Source organism: Corella eumyota, chromosome 2, assembly GCF_963082875.1.
Source record: "Corella eumyota chromosome 2, kaCorEumy4.1, whole genome shotgun sequence".
In the NCBI taxonomy this organism is placed as follows: Eukaryota; Metazoa; Chordata; class Ascidiacea; order Phlebobranchia; family Corellidae; genus Corella; species Corella eumyota.
In genome coordinates, this window is record NC_137491.1 from 6,757,537 (window position 1) to 6,774,312 (window position 16,776).

Consider the following 16,776-nt stretch of genomic DNA (forward strand, 5'->3'; position numbering starts at 1 on the left):
CCTATACAGTAAAAAAGCAATATATTAGAGCATTTATTTCACCTTAATTTAAATAAAAAAATGCATTAAGAACTTTGTTTGGAGACGTTGATTTTCATTTGTCCTCTTTCGCTTTTTGCGAATTTTTGAATAACAGCCTTCAAGTGCCCTTGGTATTAGGTATTAAAAATTTAATTTTTTTATAAAAAAAAAATTAATTTAGGTTATATGTTTTCTTTTTGTAGTTCTGTATTATTTTACGTATGTTTATATGTGTTTCTTACGTATTTTGGACATGCCCCTATTCGCGTAGTAACGTAACATCTGATGTTAGTGGTTTCGCCTTTAGTCAGTTTTTGTTGTTTAGTCCAAGTTCGAGTTTTAGGAATTAAAATAACTAAGTAAAAGTTAATAAATAATCGCCTTTTTAAGGTTGATCCAAAATTGTAAGGTAATACTTACGAAAATTGTATGGTTAGGTCGGTAAAGGTTAATTATGACGTTTACCACTCGATGATCAAACTAGCGTTTGTAAATCGGAAAATATTGATTTGTAATTAAATTTGGATAACAATTTGACACATATGTTATCAAACTAATGAATGTGAGCTATGCTTAGTGGACAAAATCCAGTTAATATAACCCTTCAACGACAAGAGTTAATGAGAAACATGCAACATACTGGAAACAATAGACAGGATAAAGGTAGGCGGACAACGTTAATCAGATCTTAGCAACCTGTGCAATTCAATGCTTTTAAATGATTACAGTACCTACTACGCGAGGAAGAAATGTCTGATTGTAGGCCTATGATATTTATTAAGACTGTTACATGATTAAATTTAAGTAACTTAAAGTTTGTATTGGTTTGGTTTGTTATTTAAAAAAACAAATGTAAACAACATGATAACATGTAAATGCAAATTGCAGAAAACAAAATATAGTTTTGTGTCTAACCAATGAAATCTCTGGTATAAACCTTTTGCAATAAAAACACAGACTCTGTTTTATACTAAATTTAGGTGAGGTTAATTTTAAACACAAGGTTCACCTTTTTATTGGAAGTCAAGTTTAGTTATCAAGATTTTATATAAATGACTCATTTGTCTAATGGCCGTATTTAGTTATATATAATTCAAATTTTGTTTGCTTTTACATGAGACACAGGAACATGGTCTATTTACATTTAACTTAAATCACTCATTACTAACTACTTTATAATTGGGTCAATACTTTAGGTAAACAATTATTGAATACATTTTAATGCAGAAGCACCAGGAAGATCTACAAGTACAAAGCGGGTTAAAATGAGGCATTCAGGGGTAAAAGGGGATAATAAAGGTGACTTGGAAACATTATTACTTCATACCAGAGTTCAAGAAGCTTTTGCTGAACATCTTGCAAATTTGCTTAGTGATCCACTTGGTAAACTTTTTAAGCTGTGTTTTAATAATAAGCAAGAAATTTTGTAAATATTACAGTTTGTTATAACAAAAAGATTTAAGAAATATGCAATTTAGGGGGTGTCTTTTTGATTTAAGAGGGCTATCAATTAAAATTTTAAACAAATAAATTTTAGTCTTTGCTTGGTTTACTTTATTTATGTTGTACCATATATATATTTATGATGTAGCAATATTGGTATTTACAGTTTATTATGTTTTATTTAGCACGGGATTTACAATGTTGTGTAACTTATGGAAAACCATGTGGATGTATTCGAAAATATATCATTGCCGGTGTTCAGTGGAAAGAAAAACCGATTCCTAATCTTCATATTGCACAAATTAAAGACAAGTATGTATCATACAAATAGTAATGCACCTAGTAAAAAACATTAACATTTGTGTCCAAGTTTTAAGTTTCTACAAAAAAATTATAAATTAATATTTGTTCTACAGTTAAAAAAATACAATTTGCATTTACAAGAGGACCAATGTAATATATATTTCACCAAAATAAATGTTGTTTACAGCCATTAATTTAATTTTCCTATCATTAGAAACGAATCTGTAATCATTGCAAATGACCGAGCATCTTTAGGTGACTCTCAACTTCAAAGAGCTTCAGAATTGTTAGGTATTTTACATCATGCTGCTGAACTGAAAAAGGAAAAATGTTACACAGTAAATACTGAGGATTCTAACGGAAAACCATTAAAGGAATTAAGGTGTGTTATTGTTAGCTTACAATGTAAGATACGAAACTTCTCATTTTTGAACAACAAAAGAAAATATTGTATATGGTAGTAATTTATGTATGTGATTAAAAAAATTAATAAATGGTTTACTTCTGTGTGTTTTGTGCTTTATGTTTTATATAATGAATAAACAAAAAGTGTAATTTATTAACTAAATGATTTTCAAGATTTTAGTATTTGTTTTAGGACTTTAAATATAGGGGCTAATACTATACAATAAATAACTTAATAAACTAAAAATTAGGTATTTAGATATTACAAATTTTACTTTTTATTGTTTAATAGGGGAATGATTGGTCTTGGTAATGGTCGTAAACGATCAAAAAAATATGAAGATTTTGTGCTGGAAAAAAGAGGAACTTTAAGAAATGATTATTCTTTGTGTGAGAAAGCTGCTCAAAAGCTACTTGGCTATTCGATTAATTTTCTTTACAAGAAACTAAGAACCAATCCTCAGGTGATGTTTATTTTTAGGGACTTTCTGGTATATATTAGATAATAAAATTCCTACAATTATGGAAGTTATTTTTAGTTTTTTTTTTAATTTTTTAAGATTTATCAGTTTGTATCTTATTGGTATAAAATTTTTATAGAATTAAAATTTTCCTATATTTTTACAATTTTTAAATATAGTTTAAATAATTTAACTGCAATTATTCGTTGTTAAATTTTTAAACCACAAGTTTGAATATCAAAATCACTTTCTAAATTGTTTTTAATTACCGAAAACAGAAAACGTCTCGTTTGGTTGCGACAAACAAAGCAGAAAGAGCTTCGAAAATTCCACGACATTTAATTTCTCTTCAACAATTACAAGAAATGGCCACCAACCAACAGAGCGCTGTAAGTTAATTCTTGTTAGCATGTTTGCCTGAGGCCTATTTGTTATTCTAATCTCAGACCGTGTTGTTAAACGTCATAAACTTTGCATAGTCATAACTCAGTTTATGACCTGCATGTTAATGCTTGGATGACAAATTTAGCAGAAAAATCTGAAAATACCAAATTCTTCTGAAATTTTTAAAATTTTCGATTAAAATACCTTTATTTTGACAGTGTAGGTAAAAACTATTTGTTTTTGGAATGTAAGACATAAATAAATAAGGTCTGGTTTCGAAAGTTACTTGTTGATTTTAAAAGTAAAACTCTTATTATTATTCCATTAGTAACGGAAATCAAAATAACGCAAACACTTTCACTTGCAATAAAAACAATGTTTTAAATGCAAGAAGGCAAACTCTTACTTTTTTGCGCTGTTAAAATAACTTAATTGGTGTTATGATTTAAAATATGTTGTTTAGTTAACCTTTATACAACAGAACTTAAGACTTTTAAACAAAATTTTTATTTTTAAACGGAAAGAATTTGTAACCTAGTTATTTACACTTAATTAGTTAGCAACTTTATACTAAGTGTTAACTCTTTTTTTCTATTACATATTACCCATATGAAGACCACATACACTATTGTATTTTGTTATGGAATTTTTTGTTTTGTTTTCATTTTATTAAAATTGCGTATTTATTTAATTTTACCATCAAGGCCTTCAAACAAGTAAAATTTATGTTTTAGAGCCAGTGTTGTTGTCGTAACTGTATTAGCTGGTTGGTTAAACACAGTTTCAACAAAATAGTGGACTGGAGAAGAAGATTGGAAGGAAGTGGACAAAGAGTTGCTCAGGAAATTGTAGCCGAGGTTTTACTTGCATCAGGTAAAAATCATTTTTTTAAATTTAAACTCAGTTTAAAAGGTATTTTTAGTTCGGATGTTTTAAAAAAAAATAAAAAATCAATTTTTGTCTGTTAATTATAAGTAGGCCAAATTACAATTTCAAGAAATGTCTGGTTGAAATTATCTTACTCTAAAGTAACTATACAAAAAACAAGTCTTAGTAGATTAGTATTAGAAGCTTATTACTTACAATTTTTTTTTTAAATTTAAAACAATGTGTATAAATACGCAACATCTTAATCCTTAAAATAAGTGCGTGGGTGTAACATAAATAATTAATGGCTTATACATTACTTTATGATTTATAATAACAACATTAAATGTATATTATCCCGATTGTTGACTATATATAATTTTTCTCATTAAGTTCTGAGATCAATTTAAAAATTTAAAAGTTTTAGAAAAATATTTTTACAATAATAATATTTGTTTTTAGCATCTTTGGATGGACAAAACAGTTTTTGTCAGAACTTGGTGCACTGGGTAACCGGATGTAGTTTTAAGAAGATAAGAAGGGTCCGAGATCATCTGAAAAAAGATCCCAAAACTCTACCTGAACACGGACTTAAAAAATACTGGAAGGTAAAAAAACATGTCAAAAATTATTTTTAAATAGTTAATAGGAAATGTCATTCATGATCGTTGATAAAAACAGCGAAATTAAAAGAATTGACTTTTATGATTGAATTTTCGATTAATCATAGCTGGCAAACGACTTGTTGTGGTAACTGTTTTATAATGCCAACAAAGAGAAAATTAATTAATTCACAAATTCAATATGCAATTCGTGTTACTTTCTCATTACCTTTACTCAAATTTCACATAAAAAGGTTTAAAACTGATGTTTAAACGATTGATTAAAGGCACCAAATGCGAAGGGAAGTTATTGAAAGCACGATAACTCACAAGATATATCCTTAATTACTTCCTCTATCTTTAACATTTGTTTCCTGTGTGTATTGTCAATCAAACAGCTAACTTGTTGTTGAAAATATAAAGCACTTGACAAATTAGTCAAATTTTTTAAGGAGGCATTTTTTAAAGTTTTTTTATTTTTTTACACATGCTAAACAATTTTTTTAAGGAGTATATTTTATAAATATTAATCTTTATTTACCTTTGCTCTATTTTTCACTTTATTTAGTAAGTTTTGTTTTTATATAGGCCTATAAAAAATCAGTTATTTGGATTAACGGAACCCCATATTAATTGGAAAAAGCACATGGTTGTTTGCACATGTCTACAATTCTAATTTAGTAGGTTTTACATATGTGTATATATGAATAGGATGTTTACGTGTCTTTTAACTGTATAAAAAAATTAATTGGCACTAAAAATACAGGAAGAAATATGATTCAGTTTGACAGCTTGTCAATAAAATTCCAATATTTAAAAACAAGTAATTAAATTTAGTGATGGCTATCGTATTAGGATAAAAACCATATCTAATGTATACTCAGAATGTTTTTTTTTAATTGGCTAAATTGTGAATTTAATAGGTATTTGTTTTTATGGATGTTTTAGGTTATTGTTTAATTAGATAATGTTTTTATTTGGTTGGTTTAAATAAAAAAAATTAAAATTATTCCTTTTTTAATTGTTTTTAACTCTATTATTTAAAAATTAAAAATTCTTGTGCGAAGTTGTTTTTTTAACAAACATAGTTTGCTCAAGGCTAGTTATATTTTTAGTTGTTTAAAATGTTCTATTTTTGTAACTTTTATTAATAATTAATTAACCAAAAAATTAAAATTTTTTTAACAATATTAATTTATTTTGTTACAACTTTTTATTAAATGACTTGCGACACAATTTTGTTAAAGCTATGGAGATTTATAGGGCTGGTAACCTCATTAAATAGGCTACAGGTTATTTACTCTAATCCCCACATATTTTACATCTAACCCTTTTCTCCTTAGGTTGTATTTATACATAGTCACGTCATGGTCTTTTAAGTACTAAGCGGCCGGTATTTTGCTGTTTTTTAACTGTGTTTGTTTAAATTGCGAAATTTGGTTCTTTTTATAGGCCTACTTTAACGGTTTACTGTTAATTTTGTTTTGATAATATTTGTCAAGATACAATTTATAAAAAAACCTAAAATTTAAATAATTGTAATTTTGTTACAAAATGTTAATGTAAAAAATTTTAATTAAAAAATTTTAAATAAAAAATAGAATTATATCTGATTAGATAAATCAAATTTAAAAAAAAGGTGCTGACATTTAATCTTTAAATAAATTGTTTTAAACTAATCAATACTCATGTCGATGAAACAGGATTATTGGGTTTATAATTTCCACACCTGTCAAATGTATATCACCTGCTTTTAAATATACCCTTACACAAGCATATGTGCCAAGTCAAATGGCACTAATTAAACAGTTACAATAATGTTGTTAACATAAAACTCTTTTTTATTTTTTAGGACAAAGTTCGGAATCAGTCCAAAGCTAATGACTCTGTGGGCAAAGGATTGTTGGCCAAAACCGAAAAGGAAGATTATGTTAATTCGGGTAACATGGATGGATTTCCGATGGGTTATGATGCAAGGGGAAATTCCCGGGATCACCCCGAAACGTCCACTCACATGTCGAACCTTAATAACAGCAACAACAGGTATACATATATTCAATGTTTTCTAAAAATACTAAAGGTGCTAGTTAAAATTGGCCTATTGTGTCTACTAAAGTGTATTACTTTTATGTAATTCAATGCTAAAAAATTAAAACCAGAGCTAATATACTCTATGATTGTTGGTAAAATTTTTGTGTTGTTACCCCCTTTCTGTTTTTTAAATCTATATTTGTTCTTCAAGATATGACACTCCTTATGCACGTTCTGATACTCCTAACCCACCCAATCAAACAATTGGCAATCAGAACATGATGAACTTATTCCAAGTCATGCCTGCTGCCTATAATGAAGAGGCTAGTGCTTTGTATCAACACATGCAGGATGCAAATGTTCACCAAATGTATTTGGCCACAAACCAACAGCAACAACAAAGTCAAAATGAGGGTATACATTACCCAGGGATACACAGAAATTATAGAATGGATGATGGTCAATATCAGGAAACGCATTCGACAGAAATTGACGCTCGCAATGCGATTTCTACAACTCACCAACACCCTTCCAGGAGTAGTGTAATTATACAAGCCAGGCAAGCACTAAGGGAACCAGATCCCAATTATCATGAGGGGCAAGAGCATGCCGCCTACACACAACAACAACAGCAACAAGTGAGGCCAAAGGAGGATCCAGGCAAGTTTTACCCAGCTCCCTTTTTTAATATTCAAGATCCTAATGCTGAAAATGGGGCTCATCCCTATTATTTCGCCCCAAACAGCACAAATGCTGGACAAGAAGGCTTTTTTCCTACAGGAATGACTCCATTGTTTCTTGCCCAAGCTCAACAACCTGAAGTGCCACAAGATAATCAAGATGGAAATGTTCAGTCTCAATTCAGTGGCCAATCATTCTTTTTGCTCAGTCCGGCACTTCCAAATGCCCCAGACAAATCTGGCAACTTTACTGCAACTGATTTTGAAAACTGGAGACAGATGGGAATGCCTTTAACTCCATTTCAAATGTACCCAGCTTCATATTTCACCCAGAATGAGGATGGTAAAAATGGACAAGCTTGGGGTGCTGAGCAGCAACATTTTAGGTTTCCTGCTAATGATGCTAATAACAATTTTAATCCTGGAAATGATGCTAATTATAATGATGCCAAGAGAGCACAAGGATACAACGCCCAACAACAATATTTACAGCCTGCTTTAACCCCTGTTGTAGTACAACAACAGGGTAGTTCCATGTTTCAAAATGTTGGCTGGTTTGCAACACCTCCTTTAGCACAAAACATGCAGCAAGATCAAAACGTAGAACAACAGAAAACTATCACAGAAGGAACAATGATGGTGAATGAGCAAGGACAGAGTTATTATCAACCAACCAAAGCTCAACAGATGCAGTTCCTTCAGCACTGGCCTCAAGCAATCCCACAAGAATTTGTTGCTTCAGATCAACATGAACAACAACAACATCAGCAGCAACAGCAATGGCAGAATGAGGAACAAAACAAGCAACTGTTTGCTCAACCACCTGTTGAAATGCCACAAACATCAGAGGTCCAACAACAACCAGTGTTAAACACTGTCATTTCAAATCCAGCAGAGCAAGTGGAAGCCGCTCACGATGCAACAATTCATGATCAAAACAATCTAAATGTTAGACCAGCGGATGAACCGGATAGCAGTGAATCTTCACCAAAATGTGCTGGAATTGGAGAGAGGTCAAAACGATTCAGTCGGGACCGCCTTAGAGCTACTATTGATAGCCCTTGTCTGCCACCAATGACACCTTTAACACCTGCCCTGACACCAGCTATAGTCGAGCAAGCTAGTAGTGGAAAAGAAGGTAATTCATCGGCATCTTCGACAACAAGTCAACCAGTTGATAGCAGTGTGTTTCGCTTTCCTCCAACACATATCAGCAGAAGGGTTGCTGCTCTTAGGTTACAGGGACATACCAATGATTTACAAAAGGACGATGACTCTAAAAGCAGTCCGAAAGAGCCATCAAAATCTGACCCTGCATCTGAAGCTGCAAAGGATGTTGATGGTAATGCACAGACCAAAGCAACTGATAGTAGTCAAAGTGCAGTTAAGCCTGTTTCAGGAACACTTAACAGTGCATCCTTAAGTTATATTCCTGACGAGTTTTTACATAGCGGAAATCCTATGTTGGCAGAACTGAATGAGAAATCTCTTCCAGTTCTCAGCTTGCCATCTGCAACATGGACTGAAGATCCAAATACAGTTACTATCAAGCTCAGTTCACCACATGAACCTGAACAGCAGCTAAAAACTCCTACTCAAGCTCTAAACACCCCCACAGGTCAAACACAATCGTCAACACAACCCCTTAATACCCCTACGCAACAACATCTACTTACCCCAACTTTGGGAACACCGACACCACAACTTAACACACCCACCCAACTTCTTAATACCCCAACGCAAGACATGGCATCAAGATCAACTGTAGTTGAAATCGATAACACATCGCCGGTTAAGGTTCTCTTGCCTGCCCCTACTGGAAAAAAGAGAAAGTTAGATTCAGAAAATGTTGATACAACTGACAAAACAAATTCTACCAAACTTCGCTTTCACAATTTCACACCAAGTGACTTTAAAAGTGGTGAGGTCAATGTTTCAGCATTTAGAAAACCAAGTGAGTTTGTCTCAAACAGTCCAACAACTGACTTAGCTTCAAAAGCTCGCAGAAAACCCAGAAAACAGCTTAATCCACAAGTAACTGACAATCAAGAGCAAGAAGAAAAGATGTCAGAAAATGTTCAAGTGGATAAAACTAAATCGAATCCGAAGTCCCAGCCAACTGAAGTTATCAAGTCTCCTGAGAAAGAAACAGCCAACCAGATACCCAAATCCTTTGCTGGTAAAAATGCAGTTCCGGAAAACATGATTTTGATGCCATTTCCAACTCTTCAAACTCCATCTGTGTTACGGGGGATTACTCCTTTGTTTAGTCTTCCATCTACTTCAGGCGGTGAGGGTGGAAATCCATCGCAACCTGTTGTCCCCCAACTTAACACTCCTGTGTTTATTCCATCACTGAATTCAGCAATGTTACGACGGGGTTCACCTTTAAAGTCTGGTACCTCGACTCGGGCCTCGGCTTCATCTACGCCTCAGTTTTTTACTTTCATGGCAAACCAAGGTTTCAGCACCCCTACCATGATTTTTACAACACCAGATTTTACTGATAAGTCTAGAGCCAAACAAACAAAACCAAATGAAAATGAACAGGACAAACAACCATTATCAGCTATCAAAAGAAAGGTGCCATCTTCTTTGTCGCTCTCGCATTCTATCAGAGATGATGCCTTGCAAACTCCATCTAAAATAAATGTTGTTACACCAAGTCTTGTTGGTAATTCTTCCACACCATCGCAGGTGTTTTCTTTCCAAGAGCAAGCATTTGTCTCTCATGTAAAAGTTGACAACAACAAAAGCACAAGTGAAAGTGCATTAAAATCGCCGCAGAAAGTTTCACCTAAGCGCAGAAGAACTGAGTCCGCTAAATCCTCGGATGCAACTGATGAAGAATCATCTGCTCCTCCCAAAACTCCAGTGCCCACTCTTGTTGTTAACCCTCCATCTGATGCAGAAGCTGAAGTTTCTCCATCTCCTTCTGGCATAAAAAAGAAAATTAAGTCACCCTTGAAAGAAAAAGTTACTGATAAAAACAAACAAAAGGTAAAATTATAAAAAAATTAATTACAGACATAACAATACATTTTATAATTTAAAAAAACTTAGTATTTTCTAAAAGGATATTTTTTTTACTGAATTTTCTGTTTTTTTTAGAAGGAGAAAGGAACAGTAAGAACAACTTTACATCGAATGAGGTCTGGAGGCAACACTGACCTTCTCTTATCGATCAAATCCCCTGACAACAATGACATCTCTGTCCACCGTTCCCCGCTTAACACTCCATGTGGAATTCAGGTAATTCTAGTCACCAAGTTTTAAAATTAGTTAATAAAACTAAATTAATTAATATTGATTTATCTAGTAGGTAGTAAGTACAATTTTAATAATTTAAACAACCAATTTTACTTAAGGTAAACACACCTTCAATAGCGACTATGATTTCGGGTGCTTCTCCAGGGGCAGTAAAGTTAACTTCCCCCATCAAGAGGCTGCCCCCAAATGTCAGAGTTCACCCGCAGCCACTAATGGTGGCCCCAATAAACATGGCTCCAGGCTCAGCTGGTGTCAGCAGTCAAGGAATGGTAAGATTAATTTTTTTTCAATATTAGTAAAAAAGTTATGAAGTTATTTTTGTAATAAATAACTTTTATATTTATAATCGGAATTTAATTTTTTTTTTAGTTGCAAACACCAACATTGTTCCACCTTATCAGTCCCTCCCAAGCAGCTCCTCCCTCTCCCTCAATGTTGGTTTACTCCCCAAGAGGGTTCTCTCGTGGATCGGGATCGATCTCAGCTGGAAGGTAAATCAATTTCAAAAATTTTTTAAATTTACAAAATTTGTTACAATTTTTGCATTCTCGATGTCGGCTTTTTTGTAATTGACAAACATTATTTTAAATGAAGTTTTTTTTTATTCTGTAGTACACAAAAAAAAACTCACTATAATTTTGTCCTGTTTCAGTATAAGTTCACCAGCATTTGGGTTAATGCAACGAAGTGTGAGTGGCGCTCCAACGAGCTGCAGCAGCGCTTCTCTGTTCAAATCAGCGCTCATGAAAAAGTGGCCCGTGTTTCAATTTCCCCCCACCATGCCCATGACAGTCCCGGGGAATCCCCCAACAAGCAACAACAACGACGAAAACAATAACAAGACGACTGAAAACGAGGATAAACAAAAAAAAGATGACAAGTCGGTTGAAAAGGCGAGCGATGTTGCTGAGACGTCGGTGCCTTCTGTCAGCAAGGCGACACACTCGTCCGCCGCCGTGTCAGTCATATGTCCGCCTCAACCTAGAATGTTAGACAAACTGTCAGGCGCCAACGACCCATGCCTGTCAGAAACGGCGCAGGAAGATCCTTGAAATTTAAGTTAAGCAACGTTCAAAAAAAAGGTTTTGGAAATTGAATAACAAAATTGAATTAAAAGAAGTTTTAAAGAAAGTCTTCTCTAACAGAGAAAAAGCAACATTTTTAACGACCATGTTGCTCATAGTATAACAATGCTTCACACTTATGATGTTATACATAATACATATAACCACCATGTGGTACAGTTCCAAAATTAACGTTTTAACTTTTCTAACAACATTTTTCACTTAAAGTGATTTGGTGTTGTTGATACTTGGTGCTTCGCGATTATATTTTACGCATGTTTTTTTATTATCTGCCTGTAACTTAGTTGTATTTGCTTGGGATTGGTTTCGCTATAAGGTTACTTTATAACATTTTAATTGAGTTTATTTTGTTGGTGCTTTAAATTTATGTTTATGTTACTTATGTGCGAGGTGCTAGTTTGTAAGAACTGTTAACTCAATCCATTGGTTATCATTTTATGAATGTTGTTTTTCTGTATTTTTATCAGTCGTACCCTACAACGATGAAAACCCTGAATTTTTGGCTTGTAAAAAATAGGTTAATAATTTCTGCTACAACAACATATTAAAAAAGCTTCTTAATTATTCGAGTTGTTGAAACCGCTCTACGTTTCTGCATTTAAATCTTGGTATGAGATTTATTATTTTCTGGTTTTAGGTGTTTTTGATATTTTTACAGTACAAAAGTTTCATATATTTTGGCTAATTGCTCGCAACTGCCAAGGTGCTACTTCGTTACAGTTTCATATATTTTGATGTTGTCATTTTTGTTTCAAAGGTTTTAAACTATTTTCTCTTCAAACTTTTAGAATGTGTTTTAAACAAGAGTATATGTATATGCTTACAACAAAAATTATAATGTTCTGTATAAGTCCCTTGATTACTTAGTTTTAAAATAAAAGTATATATTTTGATAAATTCGCGTTTAACAATATTAACCCCAAAGTTTTAACAAATTTTACTAAGAATTTGTTTTAATGTTGTTTGTGGTGCATTGTTTGCTATGTGCCGAGTACATTGATGCACTTATACTACTTGTCACCCTTGTAAAGCGCTTACTAATTCAACATGTTCTAAATTATATTAATCTGTTTGTGTACATATATATTTTGTGGCGTCACATAATTGTTTACTAATCATGTTACTTTGTTAATAGAATTACCCATTTTGTCGCTTATTTTTTAATGTTATGTTTAATATAAAAAATACAGTTCGTGTGAGCAAAAACCTAGGCTTGGCTTAAAACAAGATTTAGGTAGTGACGTCACGTAGCTAAGTATGTTGTAACAATAAGTAAGTAGTTCATTTAAAAATCCAGCCATAAACATAAATAAAGAACCTCATCTTCGAAAAACTAAAGTTTAAATCTTTAAACGCTCTGGAAAAGAAACCAGAGTTAAACTTTGCTGAATTGACAATATTGTATAAGAAATTAAAAGTGAGTAAAAAATAAAAATGCAGTTTCTAATAATCTGTAGGTTAATTTTTTTATGTAGACCTAACAATAAAACATAACTGATTTGTTTTTTTAGGATCGCTGCCATGAATCGAAAGAAAACACAAAATGTAGCTGAAAAAGAAAACGCTGACGTATTTGAACAAATACAAAATGTCAAATACAAGATAAGGCTACTGGGTTAGTGTCCGAGGAATGCGCTACCCTAGCTTAAATATAGGCTTTGCTATTTTAATTTCAATGTTTATGTTTAGAGAGATCTAGACAAACGTTCGCCGATCAAATAGGGGAAATGTACAAAGAAAACGAGAAGGTAATTCAAACTAAACGTTGTGAAAACCGAGAATTAAGGGAACAACTTCGTAAATCATTAAATGACGACAATGCGGAATCAATTTTACCCTTGTTTAGTGGTAGGCCAAAATCCGAAGGGTTAGCTATAAAAAGAAAAACAATCAAGGTAATTAAAAATTTGTCATGTAAAATTTTTTGTCTTATTTTAATTTAAATATGTCATGCCTTTCGAATTAAACAATTGAACAGGAAGTGGTTGAGGAACTAGATCAGACTGTTTGCGAACTTCGGAGATCTCACAATAAAGTCGTCCACATCAAAAACTGCAAGCTTAAAACCCTAGAGAATTTGCAAAATGTTACTATAACTCCGAGTGCTACGTTCGGTGAACACACAAGTGTTAGTATTAACTAATTTTTACATATATTAGTCCAAAAATAACTTGAAATTCTACATTTTTAAATATTGATTAAAAATTAGATTGCAACATGATTTTTTAGAGATGTCGTCAGTTGGAAAATTCGTTGGACAAAGTTAAATTAAAAAATGTTACTGCAAAGAATGTTAAAGGCGTATACCTAAAATTGAAAACTACAATAGAGGTGGGTTTCAGATATATTAACTACATCTATGCTTTAGTTGTAATTTTTTACAAAAATATATATTCATTAAAAAAGAACGAGCTAAGATTTTTCCCGAAAAAGTTGGACGAACTAAAAGATGAACAAATTGAAATCGAGCAAGAACTTGTCAACATGAAATCTGTACATGTAACCGCAACAAGTGAAGCAGCAGAAATAGTGGTGATTAGTTAACAACAATTTAATGAACTTACTTAACAATATGTGTAATCAATAAATAAGATAATAGTCTTGTATACCTTCTCAAGTCTGACTTACTGGCGCAAATTATTTTTTTACTAATTGTTTAATTTTATAGAACGAAATAGGACTTTTTGAGAACGACGTAAGGGAGTCAAGACGTCAGCGGGACATCAACTTACGGCAGTTACGTCGTTCTGTTAGGGACATGGAGCGGATGATAGAAGAAAATTTACAACATCAACATAACTTAGCTTTCACCAGAAAAAGTAATTTTCGTTAATAAATTATACATACTACTTATGTATATAAAAATATTTTGACTTTAAAATATTTATAACCTAGTTTCTTTTTATTAATAGAAGTGTGTTTTATTGCTATTTTTTGTCTTTCCAGCTACTAAGGTCAACAGTAAAGAAGTTTTGAGAGTTGCTACTATACAACAACAAATGAACGAAAGAATGGTAAAAATAGAAAAGTACAAAACTGAAGCAGACATGATTGAAAAAATCACCGGCATACCATTCAGCAATCTAAGGGTAAATCTATTTAAACATGTTAGATTTATCATAAATTAAACAACTTTTTTTTATTGGTGCAATACTATATTTTTTGTTAATTTTGATTTTTCTTATCTTTGACAACGTTTTAATATTAAATTGGAAGAATTTCTTTTTATTAAGGATATTATTCGTTGCTTGAGTAAACAAAAAAGTTCAATGTCTGAGTTGGAGGCATCTGCAGATTTCAAAGTCGAAAAACTTTCGAAAATGAGATTAGAAAAAGAAAAACTGGAGAAAAAACTGAACCAAATACTTTATGAAAAGGATCAAATGTATGTATCTACAAAAAAAAAATTGTTTAAATTTTAACTTAAAATAAACACAAAAAAGTCACGTTACTACCTAAAATTTTTTAGTATTCAGAAAAAGATTAACGAAGCCAACAACAAGCTTAACAAGCTAACTGACGAAACGCAAACACGAAACAGCTTGCTTGCAACTGAAATTCAAGTAACCGACGATGTTATCACATGTTGTGCTGCTTTGCTGTCACACTTACAGCGATCAACCGAACAACTAAACGTTGGGATTCCGAAAATAAAGCGTGTATTAACTGGTGAGCACAATTTAAAGTACATTATAGGCAAATTTAGATAGTTCAACAAAGATGATTTAATTTTAAATAGTTCAACAAAGATGATTTAATTTTTTATTAAGAGCCAACTAAAGAAGATATATTCAACGCCTCCATGAATGCTGTTCTGATTGTAAACGACAAGGCAAAGCAAAAGATGAAGCAATGCGGAATATCTGAAAATAACCTTCTGGACGATCCTATTTTAAATCTGGTTAGTTTTAAAATATATATCACTGCAAAACAGAAAGTAGTTCAAAGAAGTTTAACTTCAATTTTCTAAATCATTGCAGGACCAACACAGTTACATTAATTCTTATAACAATCGAATACCAGGTCAACTGGAACGACAAGTTTCAGAAGGTTCGTTTATAAAACTCCTTCATTTAAAAAAATATAAAGAAGTATTAATTTAAAGTGATTTGTTTTTAGAATTCGACAACTACAACGTTCCTAACAACGAACTTTATGTTTCGCGTGAAATGATAAAGAGTTTCACCAAAAGAGCTACGGCTAACTTGACTCGAAGACCAATTTAATCTTATCAATTAATGTTTTCCCTATTTTAAAACAAAACTACTAAACTGTTAAATTATGAATTAAAAGTTTAAACCCAAGTTCTTATGTTATACAATTTAATTGTTTTTTAGATTTTATATAAAATATTGATTTTTGTGTGAATTAATATTTTCTATTTCATTCACATTTTTAATTCAACAACAACATACAGCCACCACCAAAAACGTGGTCATTCGCATGTTTTAATTGTGACGATTTATTGTATTTCAATTTTAAAATGGAGCCAGCAGAATGTCCAGTAATCGTAAACCAATCTCTTCAGTCCAGCAATATAGCAAAATCCTTAAAATCACGTGGGTTTAAGGTATAGCTAATGATATTTCAGTATGTTTAGTTATCTGGTTCGGCAGTTCGAGTTCGGGTCAGCCTGATTTATATTCTTGTTTTGGTCTGTCTGCTAACCAGTAATCTAGCAATGTATGTATGGTAAGCCAATATTTATAATTCTGTAACATTCTTTAGATGAAAATCTCGCAAACCATTGAAAGTGATGCGGTTATATTTCCGACTTCGAATATTGCTTTTTTACTCTGCCACGTAAACGACTTAAAAACAAAAAAAGAAATTATCTCAGAATATCAGGATATTTTAGACGACGAAGTTTTAATCAAAATAAGCAGATTTTCTTCAGGTTAAAGAAACATGTTCCTGATTTTTTAATACCCACTATTTAATTTGCTAGTAACTGTTAAGTAATTCACGCTGCGATCTTTTGTTGTTGTGCAGTAAACAGAAACAGCCACGTGCTAATAATTTCGCCAATGTTTGGAGAAATAGAGCTTGAACTAGTCACTGCGTTGCAATGTAGGTTTTTTCTGGGCGACTTAACTATTTTAATGGCCCACAACGAAATAGGTTAGTTAAAGTTACTTATACTAATATAACCGGTGTTAAGCTATCAAAGTGATATCGCAAATTTCGAAGGATATCGCAAATTTCGTCTACTCATTCGGTGATA

General features: G+C 32.1%; 2 protein-coding genes across 2 annotated transcripts; both read left to right on the forward strand.

The window, feature by feature from the left end:
* Positions 1 to 365: 365 nt before the first annotated feature.
* On the forward strand, positions 366 to 12,751 carry LOC145743519 (uncharacterized). The gene is made up of 14 exons (XM_082561504.1): positions 366 to 684; positions 1,249 to 1,404; positions 1,650 to 1,776; positions 1,982 to 2,149; positions 2,465 to 2,636; positions 2,912 to 3,022; positions 3,752 to 3,890; positions 4,347 to 4,492; positions 6,339 to 6,529; positions 6,729 to 10,197; positions 10,309 to 10,449; positions 10,566 to 10,736; positions 10,837 to 10,958; positions 11,120 to 12,751. The coding sequence occupies exons 1-14, from the start codon at positions 591 to 593 to the stop codon at positions 11,517 to 11,519; spliced, it is 5,607 nt and encodes a 1,868-aa protein (XP_082417630.1). The 5' UTR covers positions 366 to 590; the 3' UTR covers positions 11,520 to 12,751.
* Positions 12,752 to 12,986: 235 nt separating this feature from the next.
* On the forward strand, positions 12,987 to 15,778 carry LOC145742274 (outer dynein arm-docking complex subunit 3-like). Its single transcript, XM_082560056.1, has 13 exons — positions 12,987 to 12,991; positions 13,064 to 13,167; positions 13,242 to 13,447; positions 13,531 to 13,680; positions 13,782 to 13,883; positions 13,959 to 14,084; positions 14,221 to 14,371; positions 14,499 to 14,641; positions 14,786 to 14,937; positions 15,022 to 15,209; positions 15,323 to 15,453; positions 15,533 to 15,602; positions 15,672 to 15,778. The coding sequence occupies exons 1-13, from the start codon at positions 12,987 to 12,989 to the stop codon at positions 15,776 to 15,778; spliced, it is 1,635 nt and encodes a 544-aa protein (XP_082416182.1).
* Positions 15,779 to 16,776: the final 998 nt, after the last annotated feature.

Excerpts from the sequence above, each read along its gene's own strand:
- LOC145743519 (XM_082561504.1), top strand. The coding sequence starts at position 591 with ATGCTTAGTGGACAAAATCCAGTTAATATAACCCTTCAACGACAAGAG. Across the intron at positions 2,150-2,464 it reads AAACCATTAAAGGAATTAAG|GGGAATGATTGGTCTTGGTA; the intron begins GTGTGTTATTGT and ends ATTGTTTAATAG. Across the intron at positions 10,737-10,836 it reads GTGTCAGCAGTCAAGGAATG|TTGCAAACACCAACATTGTT; the intron begins GTAAGATTAATT and ends TTTTTTTTTTAG.
- LOC145742274 (XM_082560056.1), top strand. Across the intron at positions 13,448-13,530 it reads TAAAAAGAAAAACAATCAAG|GAAGTGGTTGAGGAACTAGA; the intron begins GTAATTAAAAAT and ends ACAATTGAACAG. Across the intron at positions 14,938-15,021 it reads CTTTATGAAAAGGATCAAAT|TATTCAGAAAAAGATTAACG; the intron begins GTATGTATCTAC and ends AAAATTTTTTAG.